Here is a 20,758-nt window from a genome sequence, read left to right as displayed (position 1 = left end):
GAAAACATAATCCAGGCTTGGGTAAACTGAGGCAGGGTCCTACGGGGGAGCTGGATTAAAAGGACACCCTCCTGCTGTAACCACTAGACCCTACTCCCTGCCCAGAACTGGTAGAGAACCCAGGAGTCCTGCTCCCAGCCTCTCCCTGCTCTAACCCACCAGAGCCCACTCCCCTGCCCTCCCCTCTCCAAGCTGCAGATTGAACCCAGGAGTCCTGGCTTCCAACCCCCCCACCCCCCGTGCTCTAACTACCAGCCCCCACTCCCCTCTCTGAGCCAGGAAGAGAACCCAGGTGTCCTGGCTCCCAGCCCTCTCCCCCAACCACGTGCCCACCCCCTGGATAGAATCCCAAAGTCCTACTCCCCCGCCCCTCCTACTCCCACCACCAGCCCCCCCTCCCTTCCCCAGGGAATAGAACCCAGGAGTCCGGGATCCCCACTCCCACCACCAGCCCCCCCCAGGAAACAGAACCCAGGAGTCCGGGATCCCCGCTCCCACCACCAGCCCCCGCTCCCCAGGGAATAGAACCCAGGAGTCCGGTCCCCTCCCACAGCCGGATGTGCCCCTGCAGCGTGGGCCTGGGAGCTGATGCAATGGGTAACCTGATCCCCTCCCAGCGCTGCCCGCGCCCCGCCCGGCTGCCCCAGTCCGCTAATCCCGCCGCCCGCGCCGGGACCCTCCGCTCCGCGCCCAGGGTGAGTGATGCGGGGCCCGCCACGTGGGGAGGGGGGCTCAGCCCGAGGCGTCCTGACCTGCCAGAACTTGGCTTGTCCCAACCTGAGCCTGTGGCCTCCCTTCCGGTGCCAGCTGGCCAGCTGCTCCCCTCCCAGGGCCGGGGAGAGAACCCAGGAGTCCAGGCTCCTGCCCCCCTGCTCTAACCATTAGCCCCCACTCCCCTCTCAGAGAAAGGGGTAGAACCCAGGAGTCCTGGCTCCTAGCCCCCGCGCTCTATCCACCAGACCCTGCTCCCCTCCCTGAGCCGGGGAGGGAACTCAGGAGTCCTGGCTCTGAGCCCCCTCCCTCTCTAACCACCAGACCCTGCTCCCCTCCCCGAGCCAGGGAGAGAACCCAGGAGTCCTGGCTTCCAGCCCCCCCTGCTGTAACCCACCAACCCCCACTCCCCTCCCAGAGCCAGAGAGAACCCAGGAGTCCTGACTGCAATTTTCCAACTTCAAAACCAGAGGTGACTGTCTTCCGGTGGCTATTTCTTGTCTGAGTAGCTGGGAGGCTCCCCCCCCCCGAATCCTCTTAACTGTTGAAAAGTTGCTGGGCGAATGTGAATGAGCTCTTTCTTTTTGGAGAGAAATCGGCCACTGGACAGAGCAGCGCGAGCCCGGGGCGTTAACAGGGACAGAAATCTCAGGAACCAGGCGAATAGTAGCTGCGGTGCCAACTTTTGGTGAGGATTTGAGGAGTAACATTGATCCTGGAATTAGTGGTAACAATTGTAAGTACTCAGGTTGTCTGTAGTATTAATGGAATTGGTTTGAGTAACTCTGGCATATGAGTGATACCAGCTTGGGTAGTAACTAGCTGGAGTATTAGTGGTATCTATTTAAGTAGTGACTCTTTGGAGTATTGATGTGAGCAGTTCGTGCAGTAACTCCACAGAGTATTAGTGGTAGTGATTTGAGTAGTAACCATCTGGAGCATTAGTAACTCTTTGGAGTATTAGTGGTGGAGTATGAGTGATATCGATTTGACTGGTAACTCGGAGTATTAGTGGTGGAGTATTAGAGATATCAATTTGACTAGTAACTTGTTGGGGTATTAGTGGTTTCGATTCAAGTTGTAGCTAGTTGGAGTATTAATAACTGGCGCATTAATGTTATTGACGTGACTAGTAACTCTTTGGAGTATTAGTGGTGGAGTATTAGTGATATTGATTTGACTAGTAACTTGAAGTATTAGTGGTGGAGTATGAGTGATATCGATTTGACTAGTAACTCATTGGAGTATTAGTGATGTCCGTTTGAGTATTAACTTGGGAACATGGGCTGTATCCATTTGACTAGTAGCCCTGTGGAGTATTAGTGACTCTGTGCAGTATTAGTGGTATCTGTGTGAGTAGTGACCCTTTGGGCCATTAGTAACTTTTTGGAGTATTACTTGTGCCAATTTTAGTAATAACTGCTTGCAGTATTAGTGGCACTGATTTCACTAGTAACTCTGGTGTGTTGGTTGCACCATTTGGCTAGTAACTCTTCAGAGTAACAGTGGTAACAGTTGGGATAATAACTGTAAGTAGTAATGGTGCTTACAATGTGGGTAGCGACTGGAGAATCAGAGGTAACAACTGGAGTGGCAGGGATGGCTGTATTATTGGGAGCAGTGACGGGGTGATGGTCATGTTACTGAGCAGAGTACTTGTAGGATTAGTGGTTATAACATCACTGCTACCCCGTTCCTACAATTAGTGACAGTGTCAGTAGCATAAGTCAGGGGTTACAGTGTTCCCAGAACTGGGATAAGAGTCTTGGGGTATGAGTGACAACGTTCACTGTCACCGTGTTTGTGGTGATGTTAATGATGCTATTTGCGAGTGATAACAGTTTGGAGTATTTCTGGCAACAGTGAGAGCAGTAACAGTGTAGCTAACACTGTGTAGTGCTAGCAGGAATGGAGTCTGTAGCATTGTGGAGGGTATTGATCTCGCTAATGGTTGTAGCATGAATAGTAACTGTGTCTGTGCACTGTTGAGGGTAACAGTGTTGCTAACACCCTGTGCCGCAATAGCAGTGTTTGTAGCACTGTTGAGGGTAACAGTGTTGCTAACAGAGTCTGTTGCACTAGCAGGAACAGCATGTGTAGCGCTGTTGAGGGTAACAGTGTTGCTAACACCCTGTGCCACACTAGCAGTGTTTGTAGCGCTGTTGAGGGTAACAGTGTTGCTAACACCCTGTGCCACACTAGCAGTGTTTGTAACGCTGTTGAGGGTAACAGTGTTGCTAACACCCTGTGCCACACTAGCAGTGTTTGTAACGCTGTTGAGGGTAACAGTGTTGTTAACACCCTATGCAGCACTGGCAGTGTTTGTAGCGCTGTTGAAGGTAACAGTGTTGCTAACACCCTGTGCCACACTAGCAGTGTTTGTAGCGCTGTTGAGGGTAACGGTGTTGCTAACACCCTATGCAGCACTGGCAGTGTTTGTAGCGCTGTTCAGGGTAACGGTGTTGCTAACACTGTGTGTAGTACTAGCAGTAACGATGTCAGTTGCCCTGTTGAGGGTAACGGTGTTTCTACACCATTCCACCCGACCCACCCTCTCTACACCGGGACAAATGCTGAAGGCCACGTCTCGGGCAACACCCCCTCTGCGTGCAGATATGGCCTGCCAGCCACAGCGGTTGCAGGAGTGGCAGTAATGCTGCTTAGAGTACCAGTACTCGGAGTATTGTCCTATGCCCAGACCAAAGGCGGAAGCCCCATCCTTCCTTATCTCGCCTGCAATGAAGGAGCAGGTGGCTCTCGAGGGCAGATCCGCCCCGCCAGTGCTGGGCCGGGCTAGGAATTGTGAATGGGACGCTCTGTAATGGGGGAGGGGAGGGAAGGGTGGGGAAGCACATGGGGGGGCATCGCTGGCGGGCGGGGCGTGCGTTGTTATCCAGTGATTAGTTTATCCGGCTTCCCAGGCCGCGGCTGGCAAGGGCACTGGGACACGGGGTGGGGGGGGACCCCTGGGGTCTGCAAGGGATCTGGGTTTACCCCCCCCGTCCCTTCTTGGTTTAGTCCCGACCTCACCCACCAGGGGGCGCTGTAGGCAGCGGGGCAGAGCGCTAGCTGGGGGTGGGAGCCAAGGGAGGCCGTGTGGGGGGACAGCAATGTAAGGCCACTGGGGCTCCCCCCTCCTGACTCCCATCTGCTTCCCTGGCTCTGACCAGCCCAGGTTGGGTCCTGTCCCTGGCTCTGTGAGGGGAGTGGTGTCTAGTGGTTAGAGCAAGGGGGCCTGGGAGGCAGGATTCCTGGTTCTCTCCCCATCTCTGGAAGGGGAGTTGGGTCTGGTGGTTAGAGCGGTGGGGGCTGGGGGCCAGAACTCCTGGGTTCTCTCCCTGACTCTGGGAAGGGAGTGGGGTCTAGTGGTTAGAGCAGGGGATCGGAGGTTGGGAGCCAGAAATCCTGGGTTCCTCTCTGTCTGGTAATTAGCTGTTCCTGACTCTGACACACCCTCAACGGCTGCTAACTATAATTATGTTGGTGCTCCCCCCGGGATATTTTAACGAACACTGGAATAATTACAGCCAATTAGCCATGAGGGCTGATTAAAAACTTCCATCAGATGCAAACCTGTTAGCATCAGGGTCTGAAGGGGAAGACGAAGGCAGGACGCGGCCCCAAGACGCACCCGCCACCGGCCCTTATAGAGACATGAATCCCAGTGGGTGTGTACATGCCTCACAGTGCTCTATGGAAACTCCCGCAGCTGCCAGCTGGACCGGGCTCTCCCCCGAGCCGGGCGCTCCCCCCACAGCCAGCGTCCTGCCTCACACCCCACAGCGCCCCCTGCTGGGAGAGGCCAGCGCTGGAGTAGCTGGGTCCAGTGGGGTAAAGCACTCGGAGTCCTGGCTCCCAGCACCCCCCCCCACTCTAACCACTAGGTGTGTATGTTTCTTTAGTGGGAGTGCCGGTGTGTTTGTGGGTGTGTCCCCCTGCTGGAGGGGACAAGCCCAGCTCTGTGTGTGTGTGTGTGTTGGTCCATGCGTTCACATTGTGTTGGGAGGAAGCAGAGGCGTGCGTGTGTGGATTGTATGTGCCATGGGACTGGCAGGTGTGTGATTGCATTGGGGACAGCTGGCTCTGTGTGTGTGCTGGGGGGTAGTCAGGGGTGAGTTGATCAGTTTTGGGTAGGAGGTGCATGTTGTGTGTTGACAGGTGAACACAGTTGGTTCCGGGTGTTGTGTGTGTGTTGGGGGGGCACAGGAGGTGACATGTATGTGTGTTGTGCTGGAGGAGATGTTGTGGTGCAGACTCGAGGCTGTGTGTTGGGAACACTTTAGAGGGTGTGTGTTGAACTGTATATTTGTGTGTTGATCTGTGTGTGTTGGCAGAAGGACGGGGTGTTGTGCTGCAGTGGGTGTTGGTGTCCAGGGCCAGCAGGCTGTTTGTGTATCTTGATCAGTGTCGTTGTGCAGGGTCAGTGGGGTGTCTGTTGATCTGTGTGGTGTTGCAGGGGGTGTTGTGCAGGGCCAGTAGGTTATGTGTGTGTGTGTGTGTTAATCTCTGTGTTGTGTTGCAGGAGGGGTTGTGCAGAGCCAGTGGGCTGTTTGTGAGAGTTGATCTGTGTTGTGTTGCAGAGGGTGTCATTGTGCAGGGCCAGCGGGCTGTGTATGTGTGTGTGTTGATCTGTGTTGTGTTGCAGGGGGTGAGGTTGTGCGGGGCCAGCGGGCTGTGTGTGTGTGTGTGTGTGTATATCTGTGTTGTGTTGCGGGAGTGTCATTGTCCAGGGCCAGCGGGCTCTGTGTGTGTGTTGATCTGTGTTGTGTTGCGAGGGTGTGTGGTTGTGCAGCACCAGAGGGCTGTGTGTTGATCTTTGTTGTGTTGCGGTAGGGGTGGTTGTGCAGGGCCAGAGGCCTGTGTGTTGATCTGTGTTGTGTTGCAGGGAGTGTCGCTGTGCAGGGCCAGCGGGCTGTGTGTGTGTGTTTGTTGATCTGTGTTGTGTTGCAAGGGGTGTTGTTATGTAGGGCCAGCAGGCTGTGTGTATGTGTGTTGATCTGTGTTGTGTTGCGGGGAGTGTCGTTGTGCACTGTGCCCATCTGCACATTGTGCGCCTGACTCACACCCCCCTCGGCCCGCCCAGGCCCCCCTCCCGCGCAGGGGTGTGATTGACTGTGGCGTGGCCGGTGTGTGCACATCTCTTCACGCGGGCGTGTGGCAGGGAGCGTGTGGCTCGGCGTGCAACACCCCCCAACACACACACCCCCCCGGCCCGACCCCGGATCTCCCCGTCTGGCCTGCTCCCCCTTTTCCCGCCTCGCACGGTGAGTGTGAAGCGCCGGGTGTGAGTGCGTGGCGGGGACACAACCCCTGGTGTAAGGCCACGAGGCGGTTGCATCAGCCGCCCTGGGGAGTGGGGGGGCGGCAGCAAAGGCTGGGGTGGGGGGCCGACGGATGGGGGGCCAGACAGATGGGGGGGAGCATTGCACCGTCATCCCCCCAACAAGATCACCCCCCATGGCCCCTAACTCATTGGGGCGGGTCTGCGGGGGGGTGGGCTTTCCCACAACTTTCTGGGGGGGTTGTCAGGAAGTTGGGGGGGGCTCTGGTGTTGGCTAGTTTCTCTCCAGCACGTCAGTAGTTAAATCCCAGCTCCCCCTCTCAACGTCCCCCCCCTCCCCTCCCCTCCCCCACCCCCCTGGAGCCAGCAGCAGCTGCGTGTTCTCATCCCACAGGGGCTGCAGCTGCCTGGGAGCAGGAGCCCTGCCTGGCTCTGGCCGGGGAGTGGGGGCTACTGGTTAGACCGGGGGGGGGCGGCGGCTGGGAGCCAGGACTTCTGGGTTCTCTCCCTGGCTCTGGGAGGGGAGTGGGGTCTAGTGGTTGGGGGGTTGGGAGCCGGACTCCTGGGTTCTTTCCCCAGCTCAGGTATTAGGGTGCCCTGGGGAGGGAACCCAGGAGTCCGGGCTTCCAGCTCCCCCTGCTCTGGATCTGTGCCCCCCACTCAAAGACCTTTCACAGGTATGGGCTGGGGTTAACCTCTCGCTGCCCGGACCCCAGTGTAGGTTCTGGGTACTGGGTCAAACGTTTCCCAACCACTCCAAAGCCTTCGAGGAGAGACCTCCCCTGTGTGAGGATCATGGAAGAGATCCCAGGACTCCTGGGTTCTCTCCCTGGCTCTGGGAGGGGAGTGGAGGCTGGTGGTTAGAGCAGTGGGGGGCTGGGAGCCGGACTCCTGGGTTCTAACCCAGCTCTGGTAGTGGGGTGCCCTGGGGCCCTGCTAGTCCCAGCAGCTCCTCAAGGCCTCGTGCCACATCAGTGCTGGGCCCTTCCTGACCTTTCCCCCAGTCTCAGTTTCTGAAGCCGGGGTCCAGCTTTGCAGGGGGAGTGGGTGGAGGGGGGAGCTAGAGGGTGGGGCCCGAGCAGGGTGGGCCCCTCTGGGGCGGGAACGGGAAGGCGAGATAGGGAGGCTCAAACTGGGACTGATCTGAGCGAGGAAGTAGAACCCAGGCGTCCGGGCTCCCAGTCCTTCCCCCCAACACCTGTTCTAAGCACTAGACTCCCTTTCTCTCCCCGGGCCGGGGGGAGAACCCAGGAGTCCTGGCTTCCTCTCGCTGCCTGGACCCCACTGCCCTCCCAGAACCAAGAATAGAACTCAGGAGTCCTGTCAGGGCCGCCCGGAGGTGGGGGGGGGGCAAGTGCGGCAATTTGCCCCGGACCCCATAGGGGCCCCCATGAGAGTTTTCGGCGGGTCTTCGGCAGCAGGTCCTTCAGTGCCGCAAAACACACCCGGATTGAGTGAAGGACCCGCTGCCAAGAACCAGAGCTTCTTCCAATCCGGGTCTTCAGCGGCAGTTCAGCAGCGGGTCCGTCACTTGCTCCGCTTGGGGCGCAAGCCGCGGGGGGTGCTCTGCTGGCGCCGCCAGGGCAGCAGGCAGTCTGCCTTCGGAGGGTCTGCTGGTCCCGTGGCTTCAATGGACCCTCTGCAGGCAAGTCACCCAAGACAGCCTGCCTGCCGTGCTTGGGGCAGCAAAATGTCTACAGCTGCCCCTGGCTCCAGGACCCCCTGCTGAAGTGCCCCAAGACCTGGAATGGAAGGACCTCCACTGCCGAAGACCCCAGGCCCCCTGAATCCTCTGGGTGGCCCTGAGTCCTCGCTATCCGTGCCCCCTGCTCTAACCACTAGACCGCACTCCCCTCCCAGAGCCAGGGAGAGAACCCAGGAGTCCTGGCTCTCAGCCCCCCCTGCTCTAACCCACCAGCCCCCACTCCCCTCCCAGAGCCGGGGAGAGACCCTGGGAGGGCGCGGTCGCCGTGTCCTGAGGGATCAGGCATCAAAGTTAAGCCCCAGCATGTGGGAAATGCAGGAACGGGCGCAGTGCCAGCTCCTGCCCTTAGGGGGAGCCAGGCGCCTTCCCACCCCACCCAGCTGGGACGGGTGCACAACCTGCCCGGGGCAGCCGCTGTTCCTGTGTGTTCCCTGCTGCTCCGTTACTGAAGACATCAGCCAACCCACTGACTCTGAGCCCCACCTTGCTCTCACCACCAGACCCCACTCCCCTCCCGGAGCTGGGGAGAGAACCCAGGAGTTCTGGTTCCCAGCCCCCCTGCTCTCACCACCAGACCCCACTCACTGCCCAGAGCTGGGGAGAGACCCCAGGAGTCCTGGCTCCCAGACCCCTTCCCCCGCTCTCACCACTAGACCCCACTCCCCTCTCAGCGCGGTGAGTCTGTTGGTGACATTCTCTCTGTCCCATCACGGAAGGGACGTGTTGTTAAGTGGTTAGGAAGCTATTCTAGGCCTCCCAGGACCTGGGATGACTAGCTGTGCCTCAGTTTCCCCATCTGAAAAATGGTGGGCGGGAGGGCCTCTTTCTGATCAGCTCGTTGCATCCATCAGTTAACGCCCCCTCCCCTCCACCAGCCAATCCATTCAACTATTGCTTTGCTCTCAGTGGGGGCAAGGAAGGGACAGTCACATGAACCCCCCACCCTGCCTCCCAGGTGGCTGGTGTGACAGGATGGATCAGGCGAAGTTTTTCTGGCCGAGATCAGGAAGTGTTAATGCCCGTGGACAAAGCCTTGTTTGTAATCCCGTGTCTAATTCTGCTCATGCGTGTTAAGGTTTGGGAGAGGAGAAATTGTCCATTTCACAGCACTCAATGTGCTCAGATTTCATCAGTCAAAGGGAATTACGCACCGAAATGCGTTTGAAGAGCTGGGCCTGACTGATTCGAAAATGGGACGTTTCACCAATAGGAAACTGGGTTACTTAGGACATTTGAAATGTACAGAAATCGGAATTTAATCATTGAAAAGGGAGCAGTTTCAAGGAAGGGGCTAATTAGGAACTTTGAAAAGTCAAGATTTGGAAATTGGATTGAGCAGCAAATTCAAAATGAGGAGGATTGGCTGAATCAGGCCATTCAAAAATTGGAAATTTAAAAAAAACCATTTTCAAAACGAGGAGAAAGGATGGTTTGCGAAATTGGAAATTGAAGCAAACTGCAATAATTAGAACTTATGAAATGTAAAAAATGGAAAAGTGGTTACTCTGATTAGAAACATTTGATATTTCAAAAGTTTTAAAAAGTGAAAAGGACATTTCGAATGTCCAACGGTACAAAGTTGGACACTTCCAAAATAAATAACTTGGCTCAGTGAGATGAATGGACGTCCCAGTGTTTTTCAAGTATTTTCATTAGCAAATCTGACATTTCAAAATGAGGAAAATGGATTAATTGGGAATTTTGACAGTTCAGAAATAGAGGAAAAGGTTATTCAGGACATTTTCAATGTCAAAAATAGAAACTGTGATTCAATGAAAACAGTCTGAACACGGGAATATTTGCTTTATTAGAAAATCAGATATGTCAGTACGAGATCATTTGGATGGTTTAGGTAAACGGACAGTTCCAAATGTAACACGGGATTTTGTTAGGAAAATTGAAATGTCAGAATTAGAAGGAATTGATTCATTGGACAAACTGAGGCTTTGAAATGAGAAAACTTCAAGTACAAATTTTGGCGTTTCTAAAAATAGAAACCGTGGCTGCATTAGAAAAAGTGGCATTTTGAACATAGGGAGGGAAAGGGATCATTTAGGAAATTAGCTCACATGGCAAAGTGCAACTTTCAAAGGAGAAAATCGCCTCAGTTAGACGACGCGATGCTGCAAAATTTAGAAAATTGGAGGCTTAACGACTCGAAAGGTCCCCAAGACGTTTTGGGTGAAAGTCAGACTGAGCAAAAAGGCCAATCTTTGATGAGAAAAAAACCCAACAAGTTTTAACTGTAAAATTATTGATTCCATGCGGGATAAACTCGCGTCTCAGCTGTACCACCGTCATGGGCCAGCTTGCAGTCAAGACGGGGTGTTTTGCTAAAAGATCTGCCCAGGGGTTGTTTCTGGGAGGTTGCAGAGACTGTGTGATATCGGAACTTGGATTAGGTGATCCTGGAAGTCCCGTCTGGGCTTGAGATCTGTGAATTCTGGACCGGGGATGATGGGAAAATGCTGTCTTGGGGGTGGATCCGTCAGGGCCGTTGCCTCTCTGTGTTCAGATTTCATCCACGGGATCCCGGATGACGGGCAGTGGCGAATCTCGTGTTCACGCCACTGGCCCTCCTGGGAGACTGTCCCTTGCTGCCCTGCTCTAACCACTGGACCCCACTCCCTTCCCAGAGCTGTGGAGAGAACCCAGGAGTCCTGGCTCTGAGCCTCCCCAACCCATGCAGGGATTGAGCTTCTCCTTCGTTTGGGTGGGGGCATTTCTGGCTGAGCCCTTTGTCTGGGTTTCTAGGTGGGAAGGTAACTCATGCGCTGCGCCCCAGTTACAATCTCTGACACACGCATCACGTCCGCACCCCGAACCGGCCCGTGTCCACCATGGAGCTGCAGAAGATGGAGGAGCAGGAGGGGCTGGAGATGTTAAACGGGTCTGTCCCGGAGTGTGACAAAGCTAGCGGCCTGGAGGATGGGTAAGTATCGGACGGCGGGGGGGAACGGATGGGGGTATCGGGGGGCTAGTGGGGGGGTAATGGGGGTATCTGGACCAGGGCTACCGGGGGCGGCTGGGCAGGTGACCCCCACGTCGGGGAGGGGGAGGCTCTGGGTGGGAAGCGCCCGGTGAACTGAGCGGGGGAAGAGACCCAGGCATCCGAGCTCGCAGCCCTCTCACCCTGCAGCCCTTCCCCTTGCAGGGACCCTGCGGTGGAGGTGACGGCGGCCGAGCAGGAGGGTTTCCTGCCCCACGCCACTGGCAAGAAGCTGAACCAGTTCACTGACGTAAGTGGGACCCAGGCGTCTGGGCCCCGATGCAGAGCCGATCCCACCCCCCCAGCAGCCAGATCCTTTGACTAGTCCCTCGCCTCTTTGACCCCTGCCCTTTGACCTTTCATTGGACCCAAGGCCACTGTCCCTTTAACCTCTGCCCTTTGACCTTTCATTGATTCCACACCCCATGGCACCTTTAACCTCTGACCCTCACCCTCTCCTCACTGTCCTTCGGCCTTGCCCCTCCTCTTTTGCTCTTTGACCTCTGACCCTTGCCCTCCGCTCTTTGCACTTTCTCATTGCCCTTCCTCTTTGGCCACCCCATTGTCCTTTGACCTCTGATGCTCATCCTCATCTGAAGGTGGTTTGATCTTTGACCTCCAACCTTTGCCCTCTCCTCGCTGATTTTTGATCTTTGGTGTATGACCCTTGCCCTTCTATTGATGCAATGTGTCCTTTGGCCTTTGTCCACTCCATTAATTGCTTTGTTATTTTACCTCTGACCCTTGCCCTTTGACCTCCGCCCTCCCCCAGGCTCTCACCCCGCCCCGTCTCTCTCTCTCTTGCCCGCAGTTCGATGGGAAGACGTCGTTTGGGATGTCGGTCTTTAATCTCAGCAACGCCATCATGGGCAGCGGCATCCTGGGCCTCGCCTACGCCATGAGCAACACGGGCATTGTGCTCTTCATGTAAGCGCTGCCCCCACAGGGCACTGCCCAGGGGAAGATCACAGGACTGGGGTCACTGCTGCCCCCACAGGGCACTGCCCGGGGGAAGATCACAGCACTGGGGTCACTGCTGCCCCCACAGGGCACTGCCCGGGGGAAGATCACCATGAAGGGTTCACTGCTGCCCCCACAGGGCACTGCCTGGGGGAAGATCACAGCGTGGTGATCAGTGAGATATACTCCTCCTCCACCAGGTGGTGCCAATGGGTGGGAGCTATAGCAGATGGAGCCAGGACTCCTGGGTTCTCTCCCTAGCTCTAGGAGGGGAGTGGGATCTAGTGGTCGGGGTGGGGTGGGGAGGCTGGGAACCAGGACGCCTGGGTTCTCTCCCCGACTCCGGGAGGGGAGTGGGATTTGATGATCGGGGTAGGGGTCGTGGGGTTGGGAACCAGGACTCCTGGGTTCTCTCCCTAACTCTGGGAGGGGAGTAGGATCTAGTGGTCGAGGCCGGGGCGGGGGAGAGGCTGGGAACCAGGACTCCTGGTTCTCTCCACGACTCTGGGAGGGGAGTGGGATTTGGTGATCGAGGTGGGAGTTGGGAACCAGGACTCCTGAGTTCTCTCCCCAGCTCCAGGAGGGGCACTTCCAGCTGCCCACCTTTCTCTTCGCAGCGTGCTACTGATCTGCATCGCCATGCTCTCCGCTTACTCCATCCACCTGCTGCTGAAATGTGCCGGCGTTGTAGGTGAGTGGTGGGGAGGTGAAGCTCCCGGCTCCTCCAGCCCCGGCCTCGCCCAGCGGGGGGCATTGACACTCTCTAACTCCCGTCTCTTTCCTCCCGCGCAGGGATCCGCGCCTATGAACAGCTGGGTTACCGGGCATTCGGCCCGGGCGGCAAGGTGGTGGCAGCGGTGGTCATCTGTGTGCACAACACGGGAGGTGAGTCTGATCTAGCCACTGGCCCCCACCCAGAGCCAGGCAGGGAATCCAGGCGTCCTGGCTCCCAGCCTCCCCCCAACTCCCCTTCCAGCTGTAACCCACTAGACCCCACTCCCTGCCCAGAGCCGAGCAGGGAACCCAGGCGTCTGGGCTCCCAGCCCCCTCTAACCCACTAGACCCCACTCCCCTCCCAGAGCCAGGAGGGGGGACCCAGGCGTCCTGACACAGGTGTTTGTTTTGCAGCCATGTCCAGTTACCTGTACATTGTGAAATATGAGTTGCCTCTAGTGATCCAGACGTTCCTGGGCCTGTCGGAGAACACGGAGTGAGTGAGATAATGTGGGGCACCAGCCCCGGGCCACGTTCCCACCCCACTGCCCTGTGGGCAGATGGGAGCCGCCACCCGCTAGAGGGGAAAGGCCCCGGGCTTCATTCCTGTCTATAAATGGGGACATCTGGCTCTCTGGTTCATGTGCCTTCCCTGCCTGGGCACTGTGCCCTCGTCCCCTGCTCCATCCTGCCAGACCCCACTTCACTCCCAGAGCTGGGGGGAGAACCCAGGTGTCCTGGCTCCCAGCCCCCCACCCCCACTCTAACCACTAGATCCCACTCCCCTCCCAGAGCCTGGCTCCTGGCCCCACAGATTGCACGGAGCCATGGGGAAGGAGCTTCCTAATTCCATGGGTTCCTGGTGAGTCCCGTAGAAGGTTCTAATTCCCTCCCCCTCCCCCTCACATGAGCCTTGCCCCCACACTTGTGTCACCTTGGGCCGTTCCTGCCCTCCCCTCCTGGCTACCCATGTCCAGCTCCCAAGGAATGAGCCAGCCCAGAGCAGGAGTGTTTCCCCCCTGGCCCCGCCTCCCCCAGCGGCAGGCGCTGTGGGGTGCTGACCCCAGCCCCGTGTGTCTCGCAGGAACTGGTACATGAACGGCAACGTGCTAATTATCATCGTCAGTGTCTGCATCATCCTGCCCCTGGCACTCATGAAACATCTCGGTGAGTGTGGGGCTGGGAGGGGGCAGGGGGTAGCGCCCCCTGCTGGTGGGATCAGCCCTGCGTGTCTTACCCTCTCTACCCTCCCCCACAGGCTATCTGGGGTACACCAGCGGGCTCTCGCTGACCTGCATGGTCTTCTTCCTCATCTCAGTGAGTCCACCCTGCCCCCCAATCCGATGTCCCTGCCCCGCCAGCCCGCCAGGGAGAGAACCCAGGTGTCCTGGCTCCTAGTGCCCCCCTGCCCCAACCACTAGACACCACTCCCCTCCCAGAGTTGAGGAGAGAACCCAGGAGTCCTGGCTCCTAGTGCCCCCCTGCCCCAACCACTAGATACCACTCCCCTCCCAGAGCCGGGGAGAGAACCCAGGAGTCCTGGCTCCCAGCCCTCCCCGCCCCAGCCACTAGACACCACTCCCCTCCCAGAGCCGGGGAGAAAACTCAGGTGTCCTGGCTCCTAGTGCCCCCCCCTGCTCTAACCACTAGACCCCACTGCCCTCCCAGAGCCGGGGAGAGAACCCAGGAGTCCTGGCTCCCAGCCCCCTGCTCTAACGCACCAGCCCCCACTCCCCTCCCAGAGCCGGGGAGAGAACCCAGGAGTCCTGGCTCCTAGCACCCCCCCGCCCCAAGAACTAGACCCCACTCCCCTTCCAGAGCTGGGAGGAGAATCCAGGAGTCCTGGGTCCCAGCTCCCTGACTGGTGGGGAGGTAACCCCTGCTGGGGAAGGGGTGTCTCTCACCGCGCCGCCGTGGCTCCCCCCAGGTGATCTACAAGAAGTTCCAGATCTCCTGCCCGCTGAACGGGACCGAGCCCGTGACCCCCCTCATCTACTACAACGGGCAGAACGCCAGCGCCGCCAGCACCACTGGGGACGAGTGCACGGCCAAGACCTTCACCATCAACTCCCAGGTGAGAGCGGGGGTGTGGTCCAGTGGTTAAAGCGGGGCGGGGGGCTCCTGGGTTCTGTCCCTGGCTCTGGGGAGGGAGTAGGGGCCAGTGGTTAGAGCACAGGGGGGCTGGGAGCCAGGACTCCTGGGTTCTCTCCCTGGCTCTAGCAGTCAGCCCTTCCCCTCCCTCCACAGACCGCGTACACCATCCCCATCTTGGCTTTCGCATTCGTCTGTCACCCGGAGGTGCTGCCCATCTACACAGAGCTGCGCAGGTGAGGGGTGGGCAGGGGGAAGGGCCAGGTGGGTTCAGGGAGATCAAGTCAGTGGGAAGGGACTGGGGTCCAGCAGGGGGGCTGGGAGCCCGGACTCCTGGGTTCTCTCTCTGGCTGTGGGAGGGGAGTGGGGTCCAGTAGGGGGGCTGGGAGCCTGGACTCCTGGGTTCTCTCCCTGGCTGTGGGAGGGGAGAGGGCTTCAGTGGGGTGGGACTCTAAGCCTGGACTCCTGGGTTCTCCCCCGCCAGCCCCAGGGCAGGGCAGGGCAGTGTTTGACCCGTCTGTCCCCCGCCAGGGCCTCAAAGCGGCGCATGCAGAGTGTGGCGAACGTCTCCATCCTGGCCATGTTCTTCATGTACCTGCTGACGGCCATCTTCGGCTACCTCACCTTCTTCGGTAAGGCAGCACGGGGCTGGGTCCTTACAGCAGGGGGCGGCAGGGTCCCCTTCCCCCTCTTCCCTGGCTCCCCCCTCTCCCTCTGCACGGACCCCATCAGCGCCCCCTCTGCACAGCCATCCCTCCCGCAACCCCACCGCTACGGCTGCGCGTCCCTCTCGGTTCCTCCACCCCTCACCCGGTCCTGTGTGGGGCTAACGGCCGTCCTTCCTGCCCTTCCGTCTCCTGCAGGGAACGTCGAACCGGAAATGCTGCACACGTACAGCAAGGTGGATCCCCTGGACCGGCTCATCCTTTGTGTCCGCCTGGCTGTGCTGATGGCCGTCACGCTGACGGTACCCGTGGTGCTCTTCCCGGTATGTGTCACGGCTGCCCTGCTCCAGAGGCGGCTGCATCTCGGTGCCGAGCGAGCTGTCTTGGTGTGGCGTTATGTGCGGCTGTTCCCTCGCTGCCCCGTCCCAGAAGTGGCTGCATCTTGGCACTGGGCGAGCTGTCTTGGTGTGGCGTTATGTGCGGCTGTTCCCTGGCTGCCTCGCCCCAGAGGCGGCTGCATCTCAGCGCTGGGCGAACCAGCACTGTATCCCTTACCTCTTTCCTTGTCTCCTCCCAGATCCGCAGAGCCATCCAGCAGCTCCTCTTCCACGGGAAGGATTTTAGCTGGGTTAGGCATGTGAGCATCGCTATCTGCCTTCTGTTCGTGGTCAATCTCCTGGTCATCTTTGTCCCTAACATCCGGGATATCTTTGGAGTCATTGGTAAGTCCCTGGCTTCAAATGGGCTGGGGGCTGGCCTTCCAAGATGAGCCGTCTCCATGCAGCGTTATGTGTGGCTGTTCTCCAGTTGCCCTGCCCCAGAGGTGGCTGCATCTCAGCGCCAGGCGAGCCCTCCTCCATGCAGCGTTGTGTGGCTGCTCCTCAGCTGTCTCACCCCACCCCAGAGGTAGCTGCATGTCTGACCTCTCTCCTCTCTCTTGCCAGGAGCCACCTCCGCCCCCAGTCTCATCTTTATCCTCCCCAGCATCTTCTACCTCCGCATCGTTCCCAGAGAAAAAGAACCGCTGAGATCCAGGCCAAAAATCCAGGTACCCACCGCTGGGGGGGCACAGTGTCCTGGGGAGCGGGGGGCACAGTGGGGGGTGCCATGCTGTGGGGTGGGGGCAGGGAGCTCAGCGGGGTGTTCTGTACTGTACTTGGGGGGTCTCACCTTCTCCTTCCCCTTCTGCCCCCCAGGCTGCCTGTTTCGCTGCCCTCGGCTTCATCTTCATGGTGATGAGTCTTGGCTTCATTGTGGCTGACTGGGTGACGACCGGACGGAGCAGCGGTGGGGGGCACTGACCCCCCCCTCCGCTGACCCCCAGCACAGACACATGGACCCCACTGGGCCAGCTCAGGGGGCCCAGCCGTCGCTGGGGCAAGAGCACCGCCACCTCCCATTGGCCCTCGCTCCGCTGCAGCCGTGGCAACGCTGAGACCAGTGCTAGGGCCCGCCCATTGGCCAACTGTTACCACGGCAACGCTACAGACCCTGGCAGTGACTGGTGTCTATGGGAATGGTGCCAAGGCCCTTCCATCGACTGTTACCGTGGCAGTGCTACAGCTCCTAGTTTCCATGGAAACGGTGCAAAGGCCCTTCCATCGGCCACCTGTTACTGCGGCAACGCTACAGCTCCTGGCAGCGACCGGTGTCCATGGGAACGGTGTCAAGGTCCTTCCATCGGTCGACTGTTACCATGGCAATGCTACAGCTCCTGGCAGTGACTGGTTTACATGGGAATGGCACTAAGGCCCTCCTATTTGCGCCATGTAGTCATGGCAGCCTCCCCTTTCCATGGGGCAAAGGTCCTGACTGGGCCTTTGGTGCCATGGCAACGGCAGGTTTCCCACGACTACTGAGTCCCCTGACTACAGCGCAACTGGGTTCTCCTTAGCTCCCTGTTCCCGTGGCAACATGGCAGGTTCCCGGTTGAACACCAGGCCTTTGTTGCTGTGACAACATTTTGGCCACTGCTGGAGTGGATGGGTGGGGGGTACCCTAGCAACAGTTCCCTTCAGACAATGCCTCCCACCTCTTTGGTTCCCATGGCGACAGGAACACCACCTCTCCCCCACTTGTACTCATTCCCTGGCGCCAGTCAAAGAGGGACTGTGAATCCGACTGTGCCAGGGCGGGGGCCAGGTGGATCCATGACACTCTTATTTATTGCTCTTATTTAATTTGGAGCCGGCAGCCAGACCAAAGAGAGATGCCGGGCTCACTGCTGGGGCCAGGATCGTGACCCCCCCCCAGGATTTCTGGGTCCCGGATCGTGACCCCCCCAGGAACCCTGGATCCCATCCCCAGCGATGGGGCCACGGATCATCCACTTTTTTGTGCCTCAGTTTCCTCACCGGGAGATAGGGGCATGTTCCCATCCTGCTGAGGATTAACTCTCAAGCATCTGAATTCTCCGGAGCCGGAGGAGAGGCTGTTACTGTTACAGTAATGGGGCAGGCAGGGGGTGAGCCTCCCGCGGGGCCTCAGGACTCCTGGGTTCTTCTGGGGACGCCTGGCTTCCTGAGCGGGGGTGGGGGGGAGGGGAAGCCGTGCGCCTTCAGGCCTGTTTGCCGCCTGGGACAGGCCCCAGCCACGGTGCAGAATTCACCCCACGTCAGCACCGTTCCCCCACCACCCGGGGGCGCCCCCGGCTGAGCCAGTCGAATGCCCCCCTTTCATCTGGGTGTCAGGGTGGGCGTTTATCGGACCCTGGGGCTCTGTTCTCTTTTCAAACTACCTCACCACCCAGAGACAGGCCCAGGCTCACTAACGCTGCTCACCCCAGCCCCTTCAGAGAGCAAAGGGTTAAGGATGGGGCTATCGGGGGGCACCCCCTGATTGCGGGTGGGAGGCAATCTGGGTACAGGCACCCCCTCAGAGCCAGAGAACGCTCCATCCACCCTGTCGAGAAAGCCCGGGGCCTCCACTTCCTCCAGAAACGTCTAGATCTCGCCCCAATGGCTCCTTCTCCCCTCCAGAAAAATCCTTGTGCCTACAAACTGAAATACCAGTTTTCATCCAGAAACTGGTATTTCCATGCTGGCGCCTCCATCTCTCCTCTAGAAAAATCCTGATACCTCTGCTTCCACCTCCAGAGAGTTCTAGATCCCATCCCGGTGCCCCTCTCTCTAGAAAAATCCCAATGCCTCTGCTTTTGCCTCCAGCAATCTCTAGATCCCACCCCGGTGGTGCCGCCGTCTCTCCTCTAGAAAGATCCCAATGCCTCTGCTTCCACCTCCAGCGATCTCTAGATCCCACCCGGTGGTACCTCCGTTTCTCCTCTAGAAAAGTCCCAACACCTCTGCTTCCACCTCCAGAGAGCTCTAGATCCCATCCTAGTGCCTCTCTCTCTCTAGAAAAATCCCAATGCCTCTGCTTCTGCCTCCGGAGATTTCTAGATCCCACCCTGGCACCTCTGTCTCCCCTCTAGAAAAATCCTGGGGTTTCTGTGTCCTTCTCCAGGAATTTTTAGACCTTGGCCCAGTGCCTGCCTCTCTCTTCTAGAAAAATCCCAGAGCCTCCACTTCCTCCTCCAGAGATTTCTAGATCTTGCCTCAATGCTACCATCTCTCTTCTAGAAAAATCCTTATGCCTACACATTTTCCTCCAGAAACCTCTAGATCCCACCCCGCTGGCACCATCTCCACTCTAGAAAAACCCAGGGGTCTTCGCATCTTCCTCCAGCGATCTCCAGACCTGACCTCGACGGCTCCATTTCCTCTCTAGAAAAGTCCTGACGCCCTCACCTGCATTGACACAGGTCTCCCACCACTGCGGCCTTAGCACTCAATGCCTCTTCAGCCAGTGCCTTAAACTCGCCCCCCTCTGGTGCAGCCCCCTGGCCTCACAGTAGCCGTCTCCTGCCCCCCTAATTCAACCAGAACCCTGCTGGTTCTGCCCCCCCGACACAGCAGTTATATTGGCAGAAAGGGACCCCATAGAGAATCAGGACTCCTGGGTTCTCTCCCTGGCTCTAGGAGGGGAGTGTGGTCTAGTGGTTAGAGCTGGGAGCCAGGACTCCTGGCAGGGCCACCCAGAGGATTCAGGGAGCTTGGGGCAAAGCAATTTCAGGGGCCCCTTCCATAAAAAAAAAAGTTGCAATACTATAGAGAACTATATTCTTGTGGGGGCCCCTGCTTGATTCTGGGTCTCTTTGTGCCAAATCGTCTCGCGCCTTTCGTTTCCCTCTTTTTTCCTTCTCCTCCCCCCCTTCTTCGGGCGTGTTTTTCCCTTCTCCAGAATGGTTTCTCCCTCTATTCATGGCGTACTATTTCTACATTTTGAAGGACATTTGAGGTTAAGAATACAAACATTTTCAGCCCTCTTTTCTTCATTCTCCCGTCAAGTTTAAATTACTTTTAATCTCTCCTTCAAATCATGAATATTCTTTCTCTTTCAAAACAAATATATCTCGTTATTTTTATTGCCCCCTTCCTCCTATTGTCTGACTTTTTGATAAATGTGCGGGGAAGGTCTCCTTCTTCCAATTACTTGTTTTTGCGCAGCATGTGAATATTTGCTTGCCTATTGATTAGATAGCTATATGTGCTTTGCCCAACTTAAAAGCTATCTGTGCTCGGCAGTGATGAATCTCAGAATTCCGTTTTCATGTCTGTGCCTTCAGTAGCTCAAGAAAATGATCATTTTTTGCTGAGCGTTCTCTCGGTTGTAAGACCTCTCCTCTCCTAACATCACATCATATTCACCCTTTCTCTATAATGTGTTTCATCTCTATCTCTATATATCTATCATGTAGCGACATGATTCTTCATTTGGGCAACAGCTTGGGAAAGAGATCAGTACGTTCTGAATTCGCTATATCTCGTTTCTCTCCCTGGATCGTCTGTGTAATAAGAGACTGTCCGTCCTATACCATTTTTGCCAATTCCGCTCCCTCTTGCACCTCTTCCCAAAATGTCCTTTTTCCTCTTCGGAAGGAGAATACAAGAAAAAGACCATTGGAAAGCAGAATTCGTGCCTCCAATCTGAGGGTTGAAAATGTGGCTCCCGCCCTATAACACTCAGACATTTTCCAAACGTTGCATTCCTTTTTCAAGGGCCTGGCGGCCTGGGCTCATGGAGCTGTAGATGGTCCATGGTAGATTTCTGGGTCGGTTCCAGGCCTGGTTTATCAGTGGCTGCTCTCGACAGATAAATCGGCCACCGGGAATGGCTCCCTCTAACTGAAAAGCCCTATCCGCGCTCACTCAAAGTAGCGTCTCCATCACCATTTCGAACCTGCTGATTCAACATGATCAGATGCCAAGCTCTTACCAGGGGAGCGGGGCATACAAAGGCCCCTCAACAGCACCATCTTTGAGCAGTCACCTCCAGCCCGATCCTGCGTCATCCCAGTCGCTACAGGCAAACCAAAAGAACACTCTGCTCTCTTCCCACTACACTGCAGCAGGGTCCCACCCCCAGCTGTGGCGGGGGAGATGCTGTGGCGATGGGCAGTGGGGGGGGGGGGGCTAATGTGCAAAAGCGACAGGGAGTGGTGGCCTTTTTTGTATGGTAGCTCTGTTAATAAATAGCAACCTATACTTTCCCCCGCCTGAGGCCGTCTAGTGTGGCGGAGGGAAGGGGGGTCTAACGAGGAGGGCAAATGGAGGATGCAAGGGAGGGAAGTTGGTCGGGTGAAT

General features: G+C 57.4%; 1 protein-coding gene across 7 annotated transcripts; it reads left to right on the top strand.

Annotated features, from left to right (window-relative positions):
• Positions 1 to 621: 621 nt before the first annotated feature.
• Positions 622 to 20,663, top strand: SLC38A5 (solute carrier family 38 member 5). Of its 7 annotated transcripts, none has more exons than XM_075070771.1 (17): positions 4,677 to 5,389; positions 5,567 to 5,975; positions 10,452 to 10,629; positions 10,852 to 10,936; positions 11,498 to 11,613; positions 12,264 to 12,337; positions 12,439 to 12,531; positions 12,775 to 12,856; positions 13,445 to 13,527; positions 13,619 to 13,677; positions 14,288 to 14,434; positions 14,608 to 14,687; positions 14,983 to 15,083; positions 15,315 to 15,439; positions 15,694 to 15,838; positions 16,061 to 16,164; positions 16,313 to 20,663. In XM_075070771.1, exons 3-17 carry the CDS (start codon positions 10,538 to 10,540, stop codon positions 16,415 to 16,417), a joined length of 1,491 nt encoding a protein of 496 aa, XP_074926872.1. In that variant the 5' UTR covers positions 4,677 to 5,389; positions 5,567 to 5,975; positions 10,452 to 10,537; the 3' UTR covers positions 16,418 to 20,663. The 7 variants fall into 7 exon arrangements, with proteins under 7 accessions (XP_032626026.1, XP_032626029.1, XP_032626028.1 ...); XM_075070772.1 differs by having other exon boundaries at positions 4,677 to 5,393; XM_075070773.1 differs by lacking the exon at positions 4,677 to 5,389 and adding an exon at positions 5,448 to 5,489 and having other exon boundaries at positions 5,601 to 5,975.
• Positions 20,664 to 20,758: the final 95 nt, after the last annotated feature.

The sequence above is a fragment of the Chelonoidis abingdonii genome, chromosome 11, assembly GCF_003597395.2.
Source record: "Chelonoidis abingdonii isolate Lonesome George chromosome 11, CheloAbing_2.0, whole genome shotgun sequence".
Taxonomy (NCBI): Eukaryota; Metazoa; Chordata; order Testudines; family Testudinidae; genus Chelonoidis; species Chelonoidis abingdonii.
The sequence above is the reverse complement of the archived record's forward strand: the minus strand, read 5'-3'. Positions and strand labels throughout refer to the sequence as shown.